The 24357-nt window shown below is 45.4% G+C and overlaps 1 protein-coding gene across 6 annotated transcripts; it reads right to left on the bottom strand.

Moving 5' to 3' along the window:
• Positions 1–1803: 1803 nt before the first annotated feature.
• Positions 1804–23492, bottom strand: phactr4b (phosphatase and actin regulator 4b). 6 transcript variants are annotated; one of them, XM_084027149.1, is made up of 16 exons: positions 23089–23492; positions 18194–18305; positions 18002–18046; positions 12283–12453; positions 11964–12044; positions 10600–11109; positions 8961–9317; positions 7748–7879; positions 6211–6727; positions 5639–5928; positions 5028–5226; positions 4769–4824; positions 4348–4409; positions 4128–4265; positions 3899–3975; positions 1804–3317 (listed from the first exon to the last, which is right to left on the bottom strand). In XM_084027149.1, exons 3-16 carry the CDS (start codon positions 18012–18014, stop codon positions 3302–3304), a joined length of 2619 nt encoding a protein of 872 aa, XP_083883275.1. In that variant the 5' UTR covers positions 18015–18046; positions 18194–18305; positions 23089–23492; the 3' UTR covers positions 1804–3301. The 6 variants fall into 6 exon arrangements, with proteins under 6 accessions (XP_083883275.1, XP_083883274.1, XP_083883276.1 ...); XM_084027148.1 differs by lacking the exon at positions 23089–23492 and adding an exon at positions 22463–22603; XM_084027150.1 differs by lacking the exon at positions 23089–23492 and adding an exon at positions 21264–21395.
• Positions 23493–24357: the final 865 nt, after the last annotated feature.

Here is a 24357-nt window from a genome sequence, read left to right as displayed (position 1 = left end):
TTGAAACGTCACGTTCTGGAAACCCCGCCTCCTTAAAGAGACAGTAGCACTCGAATCTGCAATGGTGGAAGAATCATTGCAAGTAAAAGTCCTGCATTGAACTTGTCAATGTGTAGATACAGTATGGTCAACATCGTAAACGTATACGTATTGATTATGTAGAAGCATGTCCCTATAAATAAAACATGTTTTGATACTCCTGATGTATCAACATGCTAATGTCCGTTCTTAACTAGGCCTATACACTGTTGTAGTGTAATCCATAATGTAGGCCTCAATCATATCTCAATTAGTTATAGTAGAAGTGCATATGCATTGAAATACAATTTTCTCCAAAGTAATTAGTCACTTTAGGTGTCAAATCAATGTAGTGGAGTAGAAATGTCAGGAAATAGAAACACTCAATTAAAAAAACTAACTCAAAACTCAACATAAGGGGAGAACTTAGGCCTACTCATGAGTTACATTCCAACATTGCAAATATGTGATCCAGATGTAAAGAAAAGGGAGGCCTCACAATTTGAAGTATTACTCCCATTTTGAAGGAAGGGAATTTGGGATTTTTTCACCTTCATCCGTTTTGTAATGTTTATATGTGTATATAATAATGTTTCAAGTAAAGATAACAAATGATATAAAATAAAATAATGACTTGTGGCCAGCGAAAATATGGATCTATTGGATGTACTCCAGCTACAGGCGGTGCCAAGAAAACATTTGATAAAAAAGTGTAGGATGTGCACAGGACGGGAGGACTCTACGGCGGGTGATTAAAACCAACCATAACATCTGTGGTAACCATCTATGTAGTATTAGTGATATTGGTGATAAGAGGTGCCTGCAAAGAGCCTAAAGGATATTAAAAGACAAAACCCTTTTGAGCCACAGCCTATTAACCCTACCGCCGCCTGTCAAGCCTTATCAGCTGCCGTACCACCAGACTTCTGAGCAGCTTCTTTCACCAAAGACTCCTCAATCCATCCTCCACCCTCCACTATACAGTATAATATAGTATTGTTTTTGTGTTTGTTCCTCTAACGTTGCAAAACTAGGACTAAAAACTGCATTCCAACCCTGTTGATGATAAATGAACCTCTAACTATGTGTTAGAAATACAGTTTGGTCTAGTTTTAGTTCAGTCTTTGTTCTAAGATTCTTTATTGTATTCTAGTTTCTAGTTTTTATCCATCACTATAAACATAACAATCTTGCTTTTGTGTTCAATTTGGTGTGACTTTTTATCTGTGATGTCTCTGTATCTATTTATTTGTCCCAAATTATACATATTTAATTCATATTTTGGGTATTTCTGTTTCTGCATGATTACCTGTTATGTGTCCTGTGTTTCACATAGCAATCTGATGATTCAGGTTTCCCAAATCATTCCTTTAATCTACATTCTAGTGTTACACATTTTATCTTCTTTTGTCAATCCTGGCCATTATTCAGCTGCTACAACAATGCAGTGCCCTCTTCTTACAGCATCCCCTCACCAGATGAGATCACCCTTGAGTTTGCTTTCAGTTTACAAAATACACCGTTTTAAACTTCCCTGGTTGATCATTTAGAAAACAGAATCCTAGGTTCCTATTCTTCATGGATGAGGCGTCAATAGGCATCAACTATCTCCAGGTTTAGCCCATTGGAGTGACATACACGTGCCATGCCACAAGGTGTCGCTGCAGCCATACGTTTTTATTTTAGAGGTTCAAAATGAAACGTTCCACCCAAACACATCAGTAGGTAAAACCGGTCTGTTGATTCAGCAGCCAGGTGCAGAGTCATTGCACAGACAGATCAAGGAATTGTGAGATTTTTAATTAGATCCAGATGTGACTATTTACAATTAAAAAGAAAACTGTCAGTCCATTCAATTCCCCATTCAATTAAAAAGGAACTTCTTTTTTTACAGAAAACATACACTTCCATATTCCCATTCTTGTAGCATTTAATCATAAACTAATATTCTGTGCTTAAAAAAATAGCAACCTATAATACTTTTATATTTAAAATGTATTTTCAAATTAAAGGAAGACAAGATATACACAAGCGTCAGTTAAACCTATGTCAACCTGTACACAGCATAGAGAACCCTGTAAGCTACTGGCCAGACAACAACACAAGATAAAACACTTCTGCAGTTTCAAAAGGTTTCAGCCAAAATGACTCCCTGTTGACCGTTTATACATTTTCAGATTCATTTTGATAAATCCCTGATCTACAGAGCTTACAGTTGACTCTTAGTATAGACACTACTAGCCTGACCTTATTCAAAAATGGCTACAGAATGCATTGCATGTTTGATTTTTAAAGGGAAGTACAAAAACTAAAAAAAGAAAAAGTGTAAATGAAGAGACTATCCAGATCGCTCCAATCGTATTGGATTCTAGATTGGCTCATGCAGTGGATTGCAGAAATCAGTGATATGAAAACAGTATCCTATAGTCCTTTAGGCATTGGGTATGTTGGCACACATAAAAGCCCCAACAAGCCTCCCGGCCTGCACCTTTTTTTTCTCTTGATATCTAGATCGACACTTAAATGGCCACCTCACATCACAATCATAAATACAAGCAATCCCCCCTCCCCCCCAAAAAAAGTTAAAATAAAAGCCATCACTACTCAAGTGATCAAATTACAATATAAAATATATTGTGCATTACAGAATATTTTGTATTTAGATCCTTCCATTTTCATTCTAAGGTATGACAATAGCAATCTGTACACAATTTATATAAAACTCATAATATCCCAGAGATGTCCAGTCATATAACAGAGTATCGCAGTCTTCTTCCTCCAGCCCGCTCTCGCTGAAGTCCTTTTCCTCCTATCGATTATTACTGTGTGGAGTATTATAAGTCATCATCATTATTATTACTATTATTGTATGTTAACAAGATGAATTAGCTTTTCCATATACACAGTAAAGAAGAAAAAAAGGCAACACAGAATGAGGCCGCATTAAAGGTTGCAAGTAGATCCAAGTCCCTGAGGGGTACCACATAACGGCAGAGGGTCAGCCCTGTAGGTCCTCTGCCACTTCCCCACTTCATTGGCACGTGGTTTCCCCTGAAGTCCGGGAGAAATACTGCATCTGTTCCTCACCCATCCACCCAGTAAAAGCAATGCAGTAGGAGGGTGATGGATGGCAAGCGAGAAGCATCATCAGTCTCAGGCGTTCTCTGATAATCTGTACAGTACATTCGGGAAACGTAAAAGGGCATTCGGTCTGCACAGGGAGCAGCTTCTGGCCACACGGAGATCTTAAGTGCTTCATTTTCCGTGAAGGAGGGGGTGGGGGCTAAGGCCGATGAAACCTAAACAAAGCAAAGGAATCTCATGAGGCATGAACAGACATTTATACTCCGTTCAAAATGTCAGCAATAGCCATTCCGTGCATTAACATTTCGTAATTGTGTTTCTAGAACATAGCAGCCTACATTATTAGCGGCGGCGTTCGCCATTCCCCCTCTGCATTCAATTTTGCCTTCACATGCACAAAGGATTCACACGACACTTGTATGCGACTGTTTTTAATGTTGTCTCATGAGCCTCACTGCTTTTCACTCTCCTCGACGCTGCATCAAGTCACTCAAGACCAATGTTTCTGCCGCCGCTTTACATAAAATTATGAAACATGACAGAGCTTTTATTGTAGAGTTGCAGTAAACAATATATTTGACTGGTTGCTCATGACATGAAGAAAAAGAAATGCCCATTATTAACTGGATTCTGAGTTTATTTCTTTCGTGTAAATTTGCACCAGCTGCTCTTCTGTTGCATTGCAGCAGCACACAGTGTTTGCCGTAGTATTAAACCACACTTGCAGGTTAGCACAGCAACCAGGCCTGAAATCTGAAGGAGTCTAACGTCACGATCCATCTGATCAAATGTATACCTCGTGTAGATTCTGCTCTCTTCGTGGACCTCCATTTCAGTGCTCTTGTAATCGTTGAGCTCCTTCCGGATGGCCGCCTATAAAGCAACAGAACAGAGACGGTCAATGTGAAGCTGAAAGGAAACGTGCTCAACGCTTGATGCTGATTTTATGTGAAGCACAATCCCGCTGTTGGGAGATGTGTGGGGTTTGTCGAGTGCTTGCCGGACATGGCAAACTGAATGAGCACCTTGTCAGCAGGAGTCAGCTTGGTCCACGGCTTGTCCGCTCTCCGATCGTAGTCCTGGGCGTCCGTGACTTCCACGTACTCGTGGAACCGCAGGATTTTCCTTGCCTGCAGTTCTGCAACTGTGGGTCTTTGACTCAGCTACGATGAAAAGATGTCAATTTAAGATCCAGCAAATATATGATTTGACACTTGAGTGTCTGTTGTGGATGTGTTGCCTCACCTTTCTGGTCAGCCGGCGCTTGATCTCTCTAACCTCAGCTTGTCTGTCAGCCTGATTTTTGGCTGAAAACGGAGAGAGAAAGCAAAAAAAACAACAACAAAGCAGATCTTTATTTAGATGACAGGCCTGATGTGCACCAAAGGCAGAGTAAAAACACTTTCCAAAATTAGACACTGACCTGTAATTCATGTTTCAAACTGTCATTTCGAGTGGAAATTCTTGCCATTACTGCATGTACATTTTTTTTTTATAATTTGTGAGACCTTGCTCAACTATGTGAAAATGTGGCTTCATTAATACAAACCAGAGTAATTCACGGACAATTGATCCAAACTGAGATTATTCCAAACAAGCCAAAGAGTAGCCGCCTCAAAAGTAATGGATAATAAAGGTGAAAGAGAAATAAAGATTTGATACTAACGTTGAAGGATGTTTCTTTGCTCAAGCTCCTCAGCACTTGGTCTCTGACTAAGTCGCCTGAATTGGGAAAGGTAGGAAAAAAGAGGATAAGACTATTTTTACACAGTTTCATCGCTTTGTCATTCAGGTAGAAGAAGTAGGACAAAGATCTAAGAAATGATCAGTGGATTTCTTCAGGAAGTACACATTCACTACCGTCAGTTTAAAGGATACGAAAACAGATGGAACATGCACCTAGGTGTGATGGCGCCTTGCTTTACCTTGTGAGTGCAGTGCCGATCTGTGTGCGGATGGCCTCCCACTGCTCCCTGCTCTGCCAGGTGAGGCCGGTGTGTCCTGGAGGCTGGTCGTCTCTGAAGCCCCTCTCCTGGATGAACCGGTCCCTGTCTGGGGCACATGGACGGTTGCTCAGCTTCAGAGCCAAGGTGTCCTTCCTCTTGACCCTGCTGGCCAGGGCACCTGAATAAAAGCCAAGCAGAGATGTGGTCAGGTATGGAGGGGCTCAAACAAAGCAACTGCTTTACAAAAGTCTAAAAATGCTAAATCTTTACATATCCATCCATAATCTGTGACCGCTTATCCTCGTCAGGCAGCGTACAGCCCGGACAGATCGCCAGTCCATCACAGCGCTGACACATACACACCATTTACACTCACATGCACACCTACAGGTGATTTAGAGTCATCAGTTACCCTAACCTGCTTGTCTTTGGACTGTGGATTACCCGGAGAGAACCCACGCTAACACGCTAAGCAAGAGCATGCAGACTTGGAACCTGGTCCCCTCTAGCTGTGAGGTGAGAGTGCCAACCACTACACCACCATGCAGCCCTAATCTTTACACATTCACATAACATTGGGTTATGCTTACTAATTGGGGGCTCATCCTCCTCATCTTCATCAGAGTCTTCATCCTTATAAAGCACAGGACCGTCCGAGTCGCTCTCCTCCCCGCGCATGTCGTGCTCTCCATCCACATCCTCCTCTTCCTCCTCCTCCTCACTGCTATTTCCCCCGGGGATGCCGCAAACACCGGCGTCTCCGACCAGGCATCTGCGACTCCGCGGCTCCAGCTCTGGCTGGGGGATCTCCCCGTCGTACTCCTCTTCTTCCTCGTCATCTTCATCGTCATCTTCCTCGTCTGAGTAATCATCTTCAGATCTAATGGAAAGAGAAACTAAATTCATAAGCATTAAGGATACAGATGACTCATTTACGTGTGTGTATTTAACTCATTTAGAACTAGCATTTGTCACTAGTTTTACAAAGTTAAATAAAGTACTTTTATTACTTTTATTACGCCTCATTGCTATTGCAAAGCTGGATCTCATGTCGATAGAGGCCTTGAAATATTTCTGCCTGCTGTGCCATGAAACCGTTTATCTCGACAGAATAGCTTTGTTTTACAAAAGGTCTATCATTACTATGTATTGAGTGACTCACAGTTTTAGTGGTTGGATGCTAACAGGTAGTGGTCGACCACCTTGGTAGTCCGGAGGAGTTTCAAAAAGCAGCGCATGTGCGCGCTGTGACCCGTCTGGATGCGGCTGAGCCGGGCCGGGACTGGACAGGGCTCGCTGGATCATGATATGCAGCGGGACGGGAGCTGGGCGCTGAGGAGACTCATTGGTCGGGCTCGGTGGGTCAAACAGCATGGGTATGGGCTGAGGCAGTGGGTGGGGGTAGGAGTGCTGATGGTGGAGGTGGTGGCTGTGTATGTGTTGCCGTGGAGGAGAAGGTGGTATGTGCGTTGGAAGGGGAGGGGAGGGAGGTGGCGGGGGCAGCTGAAAGCCCACAGTGAGGCTGCTGTGGTCCTCCAGAGAAAGCGGCGAGGGGATGATGGGATGGCTGGAGTCCTCCGTGTTGCGTTTGGTGACGGGCGTGGTCCTCTTCGGAGGCATCGGTGGAGAAGGCTTGGCTGGCACGAGACTGGCACCTCCGGTGGCTTGGGTGAAGTCACCTGCAAATTGAGAAACGGTCAATACAGCCATTGATAAAGGGAGACAGACAGCTCAGGTCTGTGAGTGCCACCGTTACATGAGTGCACATGCATCAGCTCTACATGTATGATGTACCCAACACAACAGAATACATATGAACAAATATAAATACTGGGGTTACATGTCTGACCGAGCTTAATTGCGTACATACAGTGTGTCGGATCACATGACTGGGTCGACATGAATGCACACATTTCCCCTAACAAACCAGTGTGCAGCATGTGCCTCAGGTCACAGAGACACACATACAGCCTACATGCTCTACACAGCCAGATTCTCAACCTGCTGTTAAACCATGTTTATTAGCATCTTCATAGTGCAAAAAGCTCCTAAAAAGCTGAAATAAAAAAAAAAAATCAAATTATTTGCATGCATATTTGTACATATAGAGAATTCTTACAATGCTGTAGAACAGCTTTAAAGCCACATCAACGTTAAAAGCCATAGCCGTGCCAGTGAGACATACGAGATAAGTGCTGCCAGACTTGAAACATGCAGTAGACTGAACTGGATAACATCTCCATCTCTAAATTAAGTCAAGCCCTTATGTTAAAACCCTTTGGCCCCCTTCATTCATTCATCCATTCACATCCACCCATCCATCCCAGTTGAGCAGAACCTAAGAAAAAAAATTCACTTGATGCATTGAAGCCCACAGCTGGAAACCGCCAACGGCTCTCCCTCATTCACATGCCGAATAAGAGGAGAAAACAGTCCACGGCTCGCACACACAGAAGTCGCCTCTCGCGTACACAGAGCACCCAGCACACTCATTATCAGCTCATTATGTGCGTGCATGCAGCTCTTATATCCCACATCCAGAGAAAAGCAATCAAGGCCAGTAAACAAGTTAGAGGCATTGTGGAGGGCGATATGTTGGCAGCGAAGAAGGACGCGACACGATGAAGAACGCAGACTCTGAGAGGGGGGCATTCCAGACATGGGCACCCTGGCCAGAGATACCAGAGGGCATCTTTTACCTGAGCGCAGGCCTCCGGCCCGCCGGCACAGATAGACGGGCAGGGACAGGTAGACGTCGTAGTCACACTCTCGCTTCCAACAGGACCAGTAGAGTGGAAGCTGAGCGTTCTCTCCCCCCTGCAGGGCAGAGACTAACATGGAGGAGACGGAGGCCTTCAGCTGGAGTGTTTGATGAATGCAGGAACATGGTGGTACTGTATGCTGCTGTATAGATAGTGTGCTAATGAAGGAGGCGGTGTTGCCCTTAATACTCATCATTCTATTAAAAAAAACACACACTGTGGGATACAAGCCTTTTGTTTCCTTGCCATGAGTTGGATGAGAAAGTCGATACAATATAAAGCTGCTACCAGGAGAATATTTAGATAACAATTAAAATAGGAATGTTTAGTAACGCTGACTTGATGGACAGCTTTTGTAAACTGTCAACTGCATCAACAGATTTTTTTGTACTTGAGTAGAGATTCCTCGGTATCCCGAAGCGTGTGAAGATGACAATGAGGTTGGTTTCCAAGTCCTAACCAATATAACATGAAGTGAAACAAAGACAAACAGGTGATCTAAATACATTTTCCCCATTTGGCTCGTCACTTCTTTTCACATGACCAATAAATGTGAGAGAAAGAATGAAAACATCTCACAGAATATCATAAAAAAACAAAATAAAACTGCAAAATTCAACTCACACAGACACAACTATGGGCATGATATGCAAAAAAAACCCACCAGATCTGCTGATAAAATCAAAGTAAACAGCCTTGCCCGAGTGTGACAGATGAGCTAAACCCCCAGCAACAACCACCACAGCACTGCATCTGTGTGAGCATCATCCCACAGCCACAAGAGTCCCTGTAATCCTCACAGTGTAAAATCCTGGGGAAATGTTGCAGCTAAAACAGTCCAGGCGTAGAAAGTTATTAGCTGGGGAAAAGCCACTCAAACTGTTAAGATAACATCATTACCAGGATGTGTGTGTGTGTGTGTGTGTGTGTGTGTGCACATGGATGTATGTGTGTGTGCGCTAACTGTGGTGAAGACTTCTCTTTGCCAGCAGTTGCATGGTGACTCAAATGTACACATTGTATCCCCCAGAGAGAAACCTACATGCTAAGTGAGCAGACATCTGAGTGTTGGGAACGCTTGCTTAATACTGTCGATGTATCTGCATGTGACCGTGTTAACAGAAAGCACCCACTATTGAGCAGAACTCACCCAGCATGTTGGCATTGCCCCTGTTCACAGGCTTGGGTGGGGGCACAGGGGGCTGCTTGGTGCCATGAGAGGCGGAGGTCGGGGCTGTGCACGGAGACAGCTGAGTGGACGCCCCGGCAGACGAGATGGAGCGAACCGGTTTGGGCGCCACGGCCGAGGGGGTGGTGGGAGAGCGGTAGTGGTTTGTGGGGTGGTTGGATGGGGTGCGAGGTGGTCCCTTGTTGCCGGGTTCAGGGGCGGAGGTCATCAGCCATGTTGGAGGCATGACAGTCTGTTTAGGTGGCAGAGGTTCCCGCAGGGTGTCCCGCAAGGCGTCCCGCAAGGCTTCTGGGTCAGGAACAAAATGGCTGTCTGACTCTGAAAACATTAGATTAAAAAAAAAAGTTAAATCCACCAAATTAACTTCAGTAATCTATGCCACCTAGATTGAAAAAATGTTAACAAAAATGACAGAAACCTTTTAAAATCTCTATATCCAGCTTTGTCACACTGGTACTCTACATGACAGGCATTTTAAAAGTCAACTTTTGTCTTTTCCATATGTGAATTAGTGAATCTAATTATGAAATGCCTCTCTACGCGGCTCTAAACGTTTCAGTTAAGGGACGGAGCAGCGGGCCACTTTCTGCTTCTTCTCCACTCAAAGTGCTCTTTGCGATAACGCTTGTTTGCGAATTGCATTATCTGGGGAGCAGCTGTTAAAATAAACAGAGTAGGCGGCTGCAATTACCACCAGAAACCCATCTCCCACTGCACCACCCCGCACTGCTGATGATGCTCCCACGCCATTCCTCAAAGCTGCAGCCCTGAAGTCCAGGGTTATTCATTTACAGACGCGCCTCTATCACTGCGATGTCACACAACCAAAGAGGAAATAAACCAGATGAAAGGAGGAAGTGAGCAGAGGAAGAGAGGGAAAAAAAAGAGGACAGATAAAGATAGAAAAGGAGTGGGAGAGGGAGAGATGTGCAGCATGAGAGAGAGAAAGAACAAAAAAAGGAAAAGAGATGAGCAGGGACACATGAACACATATTTGTTCACCTGCAAATCTGTCGATAGAAAGAATTCTCATTTCTGATGGTTCTGCCTTGGTGTTTTCAATATGATGCATTGTTGTATTCTCAGTTCTGTTGTTGCAAAATGTTATCCACAAGTGTATCATTTTGGTTTTCTCTCATCTTACCGAAAGTGGTAGAAAGTGAAAGTGAGAACTGGACAACTGAGGTCTAAAAACAGCAGAAAACACTATTATTTCTCAAAGTGTACCGTTTCAATAAAATCAATTAGCTGTGGGTCTTCGCCAATTATCACTGAGCTGACAGCGTTAGCGTTAAAGGGCAATAATGGTTATAGTGATCGTGCCACATTAATTAGGAGGAGAGGGGACGAACTATTCCCTCATGTTCCTGAATAGGAAGCGTAGCTGGAGCAGGGCCCCTGGGAGCCGACAGGAACCTGTCTATATCTGGCAGGACAGCACACAATCAGGAAAGTGACAGTAGGAGTGAGTATAAGAATACACAGGGAGGAATCACATGCCATCTTCAAATATGTATGAAGGAGGTCAGATTTTAAATATACACCGTGTCTTTGACTTGACCAGTGAGGAACGGGTATCAAGGATGTTGAAATGACTGACCTCGGCGGGCCCTTCCCTCCTCAGCAGATGCATGCCGAGGCAGGACGGGCTTCCACTCGGCTTCAGCAGGCCGACTCCTTCTGCCATCCTCCGATGGGGCCTTCTGCAGCCCGGGCCTCCTCTGCCCGTCCTCGGGGTGAAGTCGACGTCTGCCCTCCTCCATCTGGCCATGAGTCTGGCCCTGCCAGACCATACTAGGCTTCCACTCGCCCTCAACGTGCGAATGTGACCCCATCCCCCCTCCTCTGCGCAGATCTTCGTGCAGTCCCGTGCCCCTGGAACCCGGCGCTCCCCGGCGGTCTCCTTCGGAGGGAGACCAACCCCTGCGGTCGTCTGGCTGGGTGAGCCAGGCCGGGTTCATCCTAAAGTCCGACTCTAAGGGGAGTTTGCCCTGATTGCACGGACTCCTGCCCCCACTGCCCACTCCTCCACCTCCTCCAACGCCAGCGCTCACAGGCAGCGTGTGGCCGTTCTTCACATAGGGCTGCTTCGGTTTGTGCATATCTGCATCTGAAATAGTTGGACAAAAAGACCAAGTATCTTGAGGAAAAACCCATCCAGAAACAAATACTCGAATACCACTAGACAAGGAACACTAAATATTTATCCAATCTAAATTATTCAAAATGTTATACTGCCAATGTCATTGTTTGAAATATTAGAATATTCTGGCAGTTTAATGTTCCCTTCCTCTTGAATCTAGATGCAAAACAGCAGAAGTGATGAAACGATTTGTCAGTGAATCCAATAATCCATGCATTTTTTTAAATTATGTTTTCCATTAGGTCATTTCTCAAGCAAAAATGCCTGGCTTCTCAGATGAGGATTTGCTTCTCTTCTCTGGCTCATTTAAACTAAATACCGTATATACAGTTTAGTAGTTTTGAACTGTGAACGGTTTTGAACTGAAACAGATTAAATCCATAATGAAAATGATATTTACTTGCAGCCACAGTGAAACAGGAAGGGTGCCTAAACCAAGGCCCCGTAGACAGAGTCTGGGTTTGTTGGTGAGACGAAGGAACGGCTGTAGGTTTATTAAATGTGGCTTCTGCTGCAGCGGGGCCGGCCCACGCTCACACACACCCCTCTCTAAGCTATTTTGCTGCACAGCACCATTCGTTCCACTTTTCCCTCAACTCTGGAGAGTGGCATGCCATTTAAAAACCGATATTACATTGCTTTGAAAAAAAGCAAGGTGAAAGTAAGTTTGCCTTTTTTAAAAAAATGTCTCAGACACCGTCTGGTTAGGAGGGCTGTGTTCCTGCGATTACGTACTGATGCCTTAACTGTGCTGTCCTGGGAGGGTGCTAGAGCCTCGGGGCCTACAGAGTGATCAGATGTATCACAAAAAGGCCCCTTACCGTTGTCTGGGACCTCCTTCAGCACCCCCTGTTCTATAAGCTCCTGCCGCGTACGCCGCGTCGACATCTTTCTCTCCAGTTCTACCGGCAGGAAACAGAATGACTTCAAGTTAAACACTTTTCTTTTCTAACATATTGCAAAAAAAATGCTCAACAGGATATTTTGTTAGCAGCTTATTGTCTGGTTGAAGGTGCACTGAAACACTAGGAGAGCCAAAGGGGGGCTGAAACATCCAGGCAGGAACCAATGCATTGAGGAATTTTGGTGAAAGGGGGGGGGGGTCACACTCTACAAACACAATGAGTTCACGCCACAAACCTTCAGAAGTTTCCTTGAACTTATCGCTGCTTTTCTTCTTCCGCCACTTCCACGGCTTGAAGATCTTGCCAAGGGTGGAGAACTTGCCCTTACGCTTGGGGGGAGGGGTGCTGTCCCCCGTGCTGCCCTCTTCTCCCACCATCGTGCCGTGGTGCTGCTCAGCTTCATCGTCTAAAATAAAAAGCAGTCAGTTGATATATAACTGTTTCAACCAGATTCGGGCCACTTAAAACAAGACACTGGAGCTTTGGAACATAATAAATAATAGTATAGATCCATCAGCAGCCACAATAATCACTTGTCTAAATGAGCTCATCTGCTACCTTTAAAGAGGGCCGCTCGTGATGGCGGTTATTATCTTTCGCTGCTAGGTCTCAGGGACTGAGCGTGCTTTGGCAGGGTGATGCTCGTGGACTCCTCCACATAGCCACAGTTAACAGGAGGGGTCTGACACTGGCATTCAGCCAGGATTTCTCGCTGTCAAGTGCTCACATTCCTTGGCTGGATGGAGACTGGTGCCTTATCAGCCTGTCAGCCCTCGCTGCTTCTATAGACAGGCTCACTCATGGAAGCAGGCATACAGTAGCAGAATGCAGCGGCGGCCGCCATGATACACAAACAACTGAAATGTTTTAAAAGATCTCCGCATTTTTATGCGATGCCATTGAGGCTTAAAGTGCTCCGTTACATGGCATTCTGCAGTCATGGTTACATATTGTGGGTTATGTGATTGACAGGCCAAGTCGACGGCGTGCTGAGCTCGGAGAGTGTTTCAAACATTCAGCTCTTCCCAGGCTGCAGCTGCTGTTCTCAGCAGACATAATATTTACCAGCGGAGAGGAATAGGGCCCCGATTTAAAACATCCAGTCTTATACACACACACACACACACACACAGGATGCATCGGCGACAATAATGCCTCACGGTCAGATTCCCACAACAATATGCCCATAAACAATACCCACAACACTGGCGAGGCAGTCCAATAAAGAGCGTAGGGGCATCATAATAGTAATTACATCATTCCTGGGTGGAAGCTGACTCTCCGTTTGACACACACAGCAGGGAAGTCAGGGTTAGCTACGGACCAGCAGCACTGGAGCTGGCAGGGTTTCAGTATCTTGCTATGGGACATTTTAGCACGGCGGAAGGTTGCTGACACACGATTCAAAGCCATTCTGCAGCTGAAGGACAGAGTCAGAGTCGCTCCTCCATACGGCTACATCAACGATGGAAAATCTGAACCAAATGCTTACATAGTGATTAAAAGCCTGTCTGTCGATAACACCTGCAGAACAAAGCAGGGCTTTGATTTAAATTCATGCACTACGGCTAATTCCCAAATCAGGCTCTGCTGTTATGTCTGGAAAAAGTTTTTGACAAGCCTTTCAAAAAACACTAGTCTACCTGGAAGAGGGGAGTTGAGCGTCCAGCTTCCATGGTGGTGGGACTTGAAACAGCATGCCATGGGGAAGCAGGAAGCATTCATATCAACTCTCCCGTGTATATCCCAACAGAAACAGCCAGAGGGACAAGTTGCAGAAAGCTGTAGGAAACTACAGCAGAGGGGCTCCGGGTTCAAGGAACATGTCCGCACCATGGAAATCCAGCTTATCTTGGCGAGGTAGAAATCTCAGGATTCAGACCAGCTGCCACAACATCCAGATTAAGCATTGCTTAAGGCAGCTTGTGATGCAGAACCGAGGTTCTCACACAGCAGACTGCTCTGTCAGAGGAGCCCCTGACACCGGGGCTCAGCTGAAGGCAACGAAGCAGGATAAGAGCTGCCTGTGCCAGGCCAGCAGCCTCCGAAGCACTGCAGAGATGACGGCCGCAGAGGACCTATTTGAAAAAGATGACTGACCGTGTCCTCAGGAGGCTCGTACATTTGCTTTAGAAAATGTGTTGATCCACAGACACAAAAAAACAGTACATCCAATTCAGTAATCAGAGCTGTGGATCCGCTCAAAGATATTCTTCACAGATACGGAGTAAAACTCGTCCGACGTGTCATAGTTTCAGCTGCAGTGAGAAGAGGTCTGGCGTGTGGTGGCAACGCAGCTGTGTGTGACTGTGGGGGTGGGAATGGGAGGAAAGGGTAAAAAAGAGCTACAAAGGGAGAAAAGTACAGGAGTTCTGGTGGAGGGGGGGCAGCCTGGAAACACAGGGAGGAAACGGCACTCCACCCTGATTCTGTGACCGAGAACAAAGACAACCTCTTCCCCTCAAAACTCAACAACACAGCCCACTGTAGCGCTCATGGAAACACAGTGCTGCGAGGTACGATACGCCGAAGCCGATTCATATTCTGTTAAAACATCTCGATGATACGAAACCCATTTCCATCCTGAACAAGTCCAGAAACAGAATTCTAGTAGGAGGCTCTGTAATCAGGAGCTCTGCCAAGATAAGGCATACCAGTCAGGAAACATGGGGGGGGGGTGTGACACTGTTCCTCTGACGTACCTCCATCCTGAAGCCACACCCACCGTGCTCTCAAACACCTCCCGGGGAGGCCAGATTTCCCTCCGACCTCATGATTCAGTGAGTCATGGCGGGTTGGTCAGGTGAGTGTGTGGTTAAAAAGGAGATTGTTGTTTGAAACGGATCTGGCCGTTAATCCAATCTGCTGGCCACCCTGATCATGTACGCAAGACGCCGCCTGCCACGGGCTGCAGTGGTCGGGAAATACCTCCAACACTTGCCGGGCCAGATTATGAATTTGAATCTACTTAACTGACAGAACACAAAGAGATTTTAATCGCTGTGATTGCTTCTTGAGATGCTTTTGTACCCTAACATCATACAACCAACGATTTCCATTAAAAAGTCTTTTCAATATTTAATTTACTTAACTTTCTTTGTACTGTATCGTAAGAAAATAAGTGCACACAAGTGTGTAAAAACACAGCTGAGATTCATCCACGTGATCCCAGTGATTTAACATTCCTTGTGGTGGTGAAAGTGAAGGAGGGGGCAGAGAGAATGGAGTCCGTGCAAACTTCATTACACAATCTCAGACCCTCATCCATCCGCTATGCTTTAATTCATTGAAAAACTCATTTCATGCCATTGAGGAATGCATATCTGTGTCAAAGACACACAGAGAGCACCACTGAGTCCAGAAACTCACCGCCATTGTTGTGGTGTTGTGGGTCCTGAGCTGGGGTCTGCACATGAAGGCTCTGTCCCATGATCCAGCCCCCGAGGGGCCTCTACCTGTCCCGCACCCAGAAACGTGCACACCACACCGGGGCAGCAGCACCTGCCTTCGTCCCTCTTCAACCAAGGTCTCCTCTACTTCTGGTCTCCTCTTCTTCGTCTGCGTTTCTCCTGTCTACCCGTCCTCTACGCCTTTCAGCTCAGTCCTTCCCCCGTCCCTCCCTCCCTCCCGCAATCTCCTTAAGATCTTCCCTCCCTCCAGGAGTCCGACTCCCTCTCTCCCGCTTGCTTACTGACCCTCCCTCCTTGGCTCGTAGCACAGGTCAGCATTCACTGAGAGATGCCTGCCATTCCTGGGGGAAGGACAACTTTTCAATTTAATGTGTGTGCTGTGGTATGTGGTTCAATCAATGTGTGCATCCAATAATGCAGGGCCAATGCAACGCATGCCAAGTGGTGCAGCGGGTCTCGAGAGAACAAGGACTTTACACGCTGATCCAGAAACAGAAAAGTGGACTCAAAACCTCAGACCACATTGTAAACTGAAAACAGTCATCTGCCACACACACTCAGTACTTTCTTGCCTTCCTCGCGCTGAAATGACAGAAAGAACGGGCGACAGAGGGATATAGCGTCTGTATGAGTTGCTCCTAAATTAGCAATGACTCCAAACTGACCAACAAAGAAAAAAACCTTGATTTCGTTTTGGTGTCAAGGATGGAGCTGAAGGAAAATCGGTGCAATCAATGCCCTCAATCAGGAGAAATGTCGGACAAAATCAGAGGCCTGGCATTTTGTGGGAAGTCGAGTGTGTCCGAGAAGCAGCTCCCTCAACATCTGAACATGATTCCCAGCAGCTACAACGGCACTGAACTTGTTAAAAAAGAGGAACGAAGGACCATGAATCAATCTGACAAAGATATGTCCATCAGACATATGCTGCCGTTCCTATACCCAGCATGCATCGCACGCTACTATTAAGTTACGACTACTGTTTTTTTTTTTTTTTTTTAGAACTAACAGAGGGTGTTTATCATGCCGCTCACCTCTCTTAATGCCTTCAGACTCCATTTTATGCATCTCTTATCACAATTTGAACAGTCTTGGAGGCATTAGCGTGACTTTGTAACATATTTGCCAAGGAGACTCATCTTTCCTGAGAGAAAAAGAGACATCTTTCTCTTAACTAGAAAAAAAGCAGAGTATGGATTGGACCACTGAATTAGGGCTTTGATTCCTTTTGGAGGTTTGTAAGTCTTCAAAAACCCTTGTCTGACTGCTCCTCAGAGGAATTCAGAGCATTGAGCTATGTCATTATGCCTGGATAGATCAGAGTTTTCGGAGCATTTTTGGCTGCATCTCGAGCCGTTTCTAAAGATGGGAGAGCTAGTGTGTTCGACAGCACTGCTTTTTCTCTCCCTGTGCCCCAAATACAGCCTCCACGCCGGGCCGGCTTCCAGAGAGAGCTGAGCCAATCCGCATGAGCCCAGAACCTGTTGGCCTGACCTGGATAACAGACTGGGCCAGGCTCCTTCAGCAGGCACACAGACTGGAGCAGGTACTCACGATAATGGGGGGAGTATGGCATCTATGGAGGGTATTATAAAGCTGCGTCACTGCTGCAAATCTCATTAAGTCATTCATTTAAATGTCTTAACATACGCTTTATAATTGTCAATAAAAGGATATCTTTTAACCCATTACCTGTATGAATGTTGTATTTTCTTTTTTTTAAGATCAAGTGAAGACAAGCGTCACTGGGATACAACTAGTAGGGGCAGGAGACTCTCGCGTCTGAACGATAAATGCAAAGCTACCTCCAGAAGCTAGTTAATTTGTACGAAGACTGAAACATCGGGACCCAGCTAGCTATGTCCGGACCGAACAAAACCCCCCACGAAGTGCAACTGATCGAGCGATAATCGGTAAATAAGATCCCATTTACGTTTGATATCATAAAGTGTGATCTGCATTCCGATATCTAATGTGAATTCAACAGAACACATGAAAAGAAATCTCCGTACTGCTTATAAAATGAATATACGACTGCTTTAATGAAAATTCAACACTTCTCACATGCCTGTAAATGTTTTTCAGTCTTGCAGTGATGAGAATTGTGTATGGCTTTTATTATAAAGTAGGAATACAGGAAGTGCTAAGCAATAGTCATGGGAACTGGTTAACTGGAGTTTTAGGTGACTGCAGACCAAAAGCCAGAACACAAGATCAAATTTAACACTTCCTTTTTCAATTCAACTTTTCAAATCAACCAAAAACAGTGCAACTTAAATAATGATGCAACAGATATTCACCCAACCAGCTCTTCTGTAACACACAGACCCGCTCTGATTAGGGAAAACCCTGAAAAGCCGAAGTTTTGGGAGGGGAAACTGATCCAGGATCAGGCTCTGGGGTTGACTGGATGTATCGCTAAGTGGCTCATGAAACATGCAGAGTTTAGACAGACCCCATAAACGCAGTGGATGTACAGCGGGATGATTCTCCACGGCATTGATGCCGCACTTAACAAACCACAACGAGCAACACGGTACTCACCACGAGTTTCCATTACAGAGTTTGACGCACACCAATCGACGGTTCCTGAAAAACAACGGTGGGAGCATCAACACGGGTTTGAGATGCAAGCAGAGACACGCTAGGTATTAAACAAGCTGTGGTTATTGAGGATGCATGTACATTCATTCTAAGTGACCGTAGCATTATTCATTGGGCATCTGTGTAACGTACACTGTAGAAAGTCATGGGTGAGGCGGTGGTGGAGGTCCTCAGCAGCAGTACAGCAGAATATGTTCAGGTCTCCAGCATGCTTACGATGGCAGCTCCACCCATCTGAACCCCTCTGGTAAAAGAAAAACAGAAGATTAGATCATAGTTGGTCAGAAACAGAACACCAATATATTATGCCAGAAAGAGCCATAACCATCCACATCCCCTTGAATGTATATGAAATGCACAAAGCAAATAACACAACAATGGCCCTTAAAAAAGACGACATGAAGCCCAAACGTGTACGGAAATCTCAGAACAGACAATCAGATTTTGACCATCTAAAAAGATGTTAGAGCGATCCTCAAAACTGGACTGACTGAAAGCTGAGCGAAATGTGATATCCGTTACGTCACACTGATGGTGGAGTTAAAGCCTTGTAGTTTTCTTGTCTTCGCTCAGGCCTTCGGTTCCAACTCGGGAATCGTTTCAACTATCCGGGGGCAAAACATTAAATGCCGATGATGATGTCAATAGTGTAATTAAAACACTTTCCTTGGCCAAGTGCACCCTTTTAAGTACCCAAGTAGGCAATTTATGAGTGACAGAAATATTTTGCTGTTGAGTAGTATAGTTACTGCAAATAACTAACAGAGTGATGGAGCCCCGGAGCAGAAAGCAGCAGAGAGGACAACAGAGACGGCTGTGATTTAACAGAGTTTGACATCACCAGACAGACGCCGATATTAACTGAATCTTACACAGGACCAGAAGAGAAAGTGAGAAAATAAGCAGGCCCTGCTTTCCTGCACCTACTCCTGTTGCATATACGCCCATTTGTTGAGAATGGAAATCCTGCCAACATCTGCTCTTGTCAGCTCAAAGAGAAAAGAGGATGGGACATGAATTCTAAGATGGAAATAGAAATGAGTGCACGATCCGTTCCTTGCAATGGCTGAAACTCAGAATTAATCAGCAGCTATTTTGATAATCAAATGATTCTTTTAGTCATTTTCAAGCACGAAAAAAAAAACAGGCTTTAAGTGTGAGGATCCACTGCCTTTCCATGGAACTTGAATATTAAAGCTATTTTCAGACATTCCCTTGGGCTCTCGAGAACAGTCATGTGCATTTAACACTCTTTTAAAAGAGAGATTTTATAGAAAGTATTGCTCACTTAAAACAAAAAAAGAAAATCATGAAATTAAAATAATCTATAGCTGCAGTTTAACATTTCACAACATCATAACATGCAGGGCTGCAAGTTGATCATTCTTTGCAATAAAAACAAAGCCACATCTGTCGGGGAAATCGGGGGAAAAACAAGCAGACGTTTTCTTGGCAAGAGAAACCAAAAAAAAAGGCAAATGACACGAGAAAAAGAATGTTGGTTCTGACTACCCACAAAAGTGCCTGAGTTCCTCTCTCAGCAGCCCGGATGAATTCCAATGCAAAGCAGTCCTTCTGCTGGTCTGACGGGCCTCCGCATCAGCTCACATTTCTGTGAATTACTGGTCTAACCAGATCGCAGCATCCTCGTCTTGCGGGCATTTTCAACGAAATAACAAGATGAGAGCAAATGCGCCTTTTCGACTGGGTGATGGAGTCCAGGCCGCAAGAGGCTTTCTGACAAGACTATTAATGTGATCAATGATCAATGTTCTGCCATGGAGTAAAACAATGGCATGTGCTGACGGCATTGTGATGCAACGGATAGACCTGTAATCTTAGAAATGGTTTTCCATCTAGACTAAATACATAGACGGACTGTAATTTGGCATTCTCCTCTGTTCCTCTTCCAGACCAGTTTACTGTCAGGTTCAAAGGTGAACTTCCCCATCAAAAGAAGAAGCCAGAGTAATGAGACTTGGGCATCAAACACGCTAATAATCTGGCCTAAAACCACTGCTTGAAGCCCATAGGCAAAAGTGTATCTTATGTAAAATGTGTTTTAAAGTATTGTACTTTTCGCCGTCTACACAGACTGGAGGAGAACCCGAACGTCGCTGAGAGCAGGCAGATGGGGCCGTGGTCGGAGATGATTTCTTTTACACTCCCGCCCAGCGCCACAGCCTTGGCCGAGCCGAGGGTGAGCGCTTCGCTCTACCCGAGGAAAAAGAGGATCTCTTTGGTGTCTCAAAGCACAACTGGATTTGAGGCGGCGAGGGGGTAGAGCTGCAAATACTGTTCCACCAATTCAGCCACAACCCTCATGTGTTGAGTATGCACAACACTTTCATGCATTGCTGCGTGTTAACTACAACATATACTTTCCAGAAAACAATCACACATTGCTGTTTCACTTGCTCATTGTGTCGCGCTCAAAGCCAGTCTTAGAATGTGCCCATAAAAAAAAGGGATGTCGGTGGCCTACTTCCTTTTGAGTCGTTAACCCTTTCCCTGCTCTCTCGTCATTCCGATCAATCTGAAATTGATGAGTCAGTCAGTATCTGCAACATCATGAAAGATATTTTTTTCTGAAGCCTTCAAAAGTCGACGCAAGTCAATTCACACGAGACAAAACAAATTATGACAAATAGTCTGAGAGAAACGTATCTCCCGACTCATCCATCACTACTCGTGCTATAATCTTGTCTGCAACTCAATCTATACAATCAGGACTCCCATGTTTTAAAAACGCTTATTAGGAACCCACATCTTTTTTCGCAGATCGTACCAACAGGGGATTTGGTCCTCTTCCCAGCATCAGCCCCACAAGCACCCTCACTAGGAATAGGGGCCACCAATCAGGTAGGTGAAAGTGGCCGTTAAAGACGGATGCCTAGATGTCCTGGCTGTATAATCTTCTGCACACACCCTCACTGGCGCACTTCAGTAGCACTGATTCAATTATGATGCGAGCGGAAATGGCAGCAGCTGGCTGGGTTGTGCCATCTTTAAATAGCAGTGCGCGTCTCTCTCTCTCTCTCTCCGGGGCACAGGCTTTTTTCGCCAAAAAAGCCACCAAGTCAGTGGAGGGAAAAATCCCTAACTCCACACTTGTGGACTAACAAGTAATACTGAGATGGCGCTTTGCTGATTTAACAGCAGTAGGTCCTGAGTCAGGTGGACTGGGCTGGAGCATACTTACAGGCCTGCTCCAGAGAGGTATCGATGACCAGATCAGGAGAAGGGTCTGCTGTTTGGAAAGCAAACTCCGACCTGCAGTCTCTCTCTCCGTTGGACCGTTCTGCAGTGCGTATCCGAGCAGCACCTCTCTCCTAAATGGACGGACAAGGGTGTCTGTTCCCAATTCGGGCCGAGCGAGCGTCATCACCGAGCCTGCCCCAGAAAAGCATCCTTCACCACCGCAGGGACCAGCAATGGCCCACTTTTTTTCCTTTTTTTTTTTACGATGAGGCCAAAATGCATCTCGCTTTTGCTAAACTTTACTTCATCAGAGTCCCTCCACCTGTGTGCAGACCGCTGCACTGCAGGGAGGATTTACCACCATGCAACATTAACGTGGTACACAGGAACGCTTGCTTCACATGCAACGGCTTTTCACCTCTTCTCCCTGCCTGGAGAATGGCAGAGAACTCCTGGGAAACGGATCAGTCTCATCTGTGGTCTAACCCAGTCAATCAGGCCCGGCTGACAGCTTAACCATCAGTGGTTGCCTCTTAATGGCCCATTAAAGGAGGAATGGAAGGAGCTACAACACAAGCCAAGAGGCATCATTTCCTTTTTCCTCGGAGGAGAAAATTAACTTGAGGGGCTTTTACGCCGCAGGCAGATGAAACCAGAGAAAATGCACGTCGCTGCATAGGAGAGGAGGCACAGGTTTGTGAGGGACCAGACTCCAGGCTTTGAACACTGGCTACACGGGCCAAATGTAACCCACTGGTGTCACACATGGGCGATTGGTGTGGACACTCCTCTGAACAAATACAACAAAAAGAGACACACAACACACTCATGATGAACGCTTCTAGAGAAGACACACTCAAAGAGATGCTCTATGCAGGTTTTCTGGCAAAAACAAAAACGGTGTCATCCCACTTTGTGAAGAAAGTGCTATATGTGACATCCAATATCTTACATGTCCTTGAGGAAATCCACCCCACTTTAGTCAAAAACACAACCAATGGCTAAACAATGAGGACGTTTTTCTAGCATGTCCAGAATTACACTTTCATGGGCAGGCGAACGTATCACGTCTTCCATCTTTTCCAGAAAAAAAAACACACACATCCTTATTAGATTTAAACAGACGCGCGGATTTCTAGTTGCGCTGTCGAGATTTGGACCTTAACCGCTTCCTTACCCCGAGGCGAGATGTGAAATTACCTGAGAGGTCGACTCGGTGTAGCGCGTCATAGGCGTCAAATTAAACAGTTGTGACTCCCGGCAGGAGGAGAACACGGAGCCCCGCGTGCGTGGAGGCTTTCTGCGCCGACCTGCCTCCTTCTCTGCGCGAGCGGATCTCGCGCCAGTGGACTCAAGATGCTGATGAGTGACTGAAGAGCAGGGGGGGTCAAGTCGGCCGCGAGCAAGCTCACTTCCGGCCGTGTGTTTCAAAATAAAAGTCACCAAACGCAGTTATTTTATTTTTTTTGCGACGTCTCGCGCTCAACACAATTTAAAGTCGAGACAAATAAGGTTTCGAGTGGATTCGCTGCTTTTGACTCGTTTTCACATACGCTCGTACAGGCATTTCATAAGGCCACATGTCATTTGTCAACGATTTAAATTAGCTTATCATTAGCCTGCTTTGAAACGGGCTTCCATCTTTCGAGTCGAGTGTAATTCCGCCCCTCGAAAATGCAGCTACAACTCGTAGTAGCTTCCGATTCTAGCAGCATCCCCCTGTTCTGGTGGCTGCAGCGCAGACAGAATAACACACACAAGGGGGACGCGTTTCTAGAGGCCCGTAAAGGTCTGTCCCCACAACAACAAAAACCCGGCATACAGACCTTTTAAAGGTGCATCCCGCTGACAGTCACCGGACTACGAACCCCATCTACATCCCGGAGATCACGCGCATCCTTTGTTGTGACGCCCGTGCAGAGATCAGTGGAAAATGGAGTTTCAGGTGGTGAAACGCCAGCAGCGATTTCACCAACAAAGATCCATCCTACGGCGCCCAGGTCGTGCAGAAAACCAAAGATGTTCACGGGAAATGCTGCCCCGTAAACGTGCAGTCGACTCGTGATGCCGGCTTGTTTTGTATCGGCCAAGTTGGAGCGCAACTTAGGTTATTGTCTGCGGAGAAATCTTCCCTCCCAACTCGGCCAGTAATTCATTTGTTCCCCCCGCCGTGGCCTCAGCCATCCTTCGCCTCTCTCCGGACTCGACCTCCTCCGCCTTCTCCTTTGAAATGAGTTACAGCGGATTTAAAATAGCAACCCGGTCGTTTCCTCACCTCACACTTTCCCCCTCTTCCAGTGGCCGGTCCAAACATTTCTTACCGGAAACCATCCCGAGCCGGGCATCTCGGTACCGGTAGTTCTCGGCGCTAGCTGCAGCTCTTCCGAGGGCGTTGCGAACACGGCTCTTCTTTGTGGTGGGAAGACTTCAGTACCCACCAGGCATTGCACTCGGGGGTGGAGGGGGTGTTGGTGGAGGTGGGGGGTTTATTACATTATCCAATAGCCGCAGCGGTAATCACTTTCCCCTTCCTATAGATACCCATCATTTAAAATAAATGCAATGAAAATAGCTCCTACAATGAGTGCTGACATGAAGCCTGCGTTGATGATGTATTACTATAAGATAATTAATCTACTTCACATCATAAACTATACTGGGGTCAAATAAAAAAAATAAAGCACATTTACAAATTGTTTTTGAGAAACCCACATTCGTCTGATATCTTAATTTTATTTATCTGTTAAAGGTTTTGGACCAAAACACAGCAGATGATGTGCATTGGGGTGTTTTAAGTTAATTCTATAATTTGAATCTAGTTTTATTTCATAATCAAAATGTCTAAGATGACTCCTGTACACCATTTCACTTTGATATCGAAACACATTCTAGAAGATGTTTCATAATTGTGTGTTATTATCCCTTTTATTTATATAAAAAACGTCTTTAGCTGCATGTTTCCATGGCAACATTTTTAAATATCGCACGATACACAATTCAGTTTGCACATTTTATTATGTTATTAGGCAAAAGCGAAATATGTAACTTATTTATGTTATTATATTATTATATTTATATTTAACCTTCACAAGTTG

The sequence above is a fragment of the Eutrigla gurnardus genome (genome assembly GCF_963514095.1).
Source record: "Eutrigla gurnardus genome assembly, chromosome: 14".
NCBI classification, from domain to species: Eukaryota; Metazoa; Chordata; class Actinopteri; order Perciformes; family Triglidae; genus Eutrigla; species Eutrigla gurnardus.
This window is presented reverse-complemented; position numbering and strand designations above follow the sequence as displayed.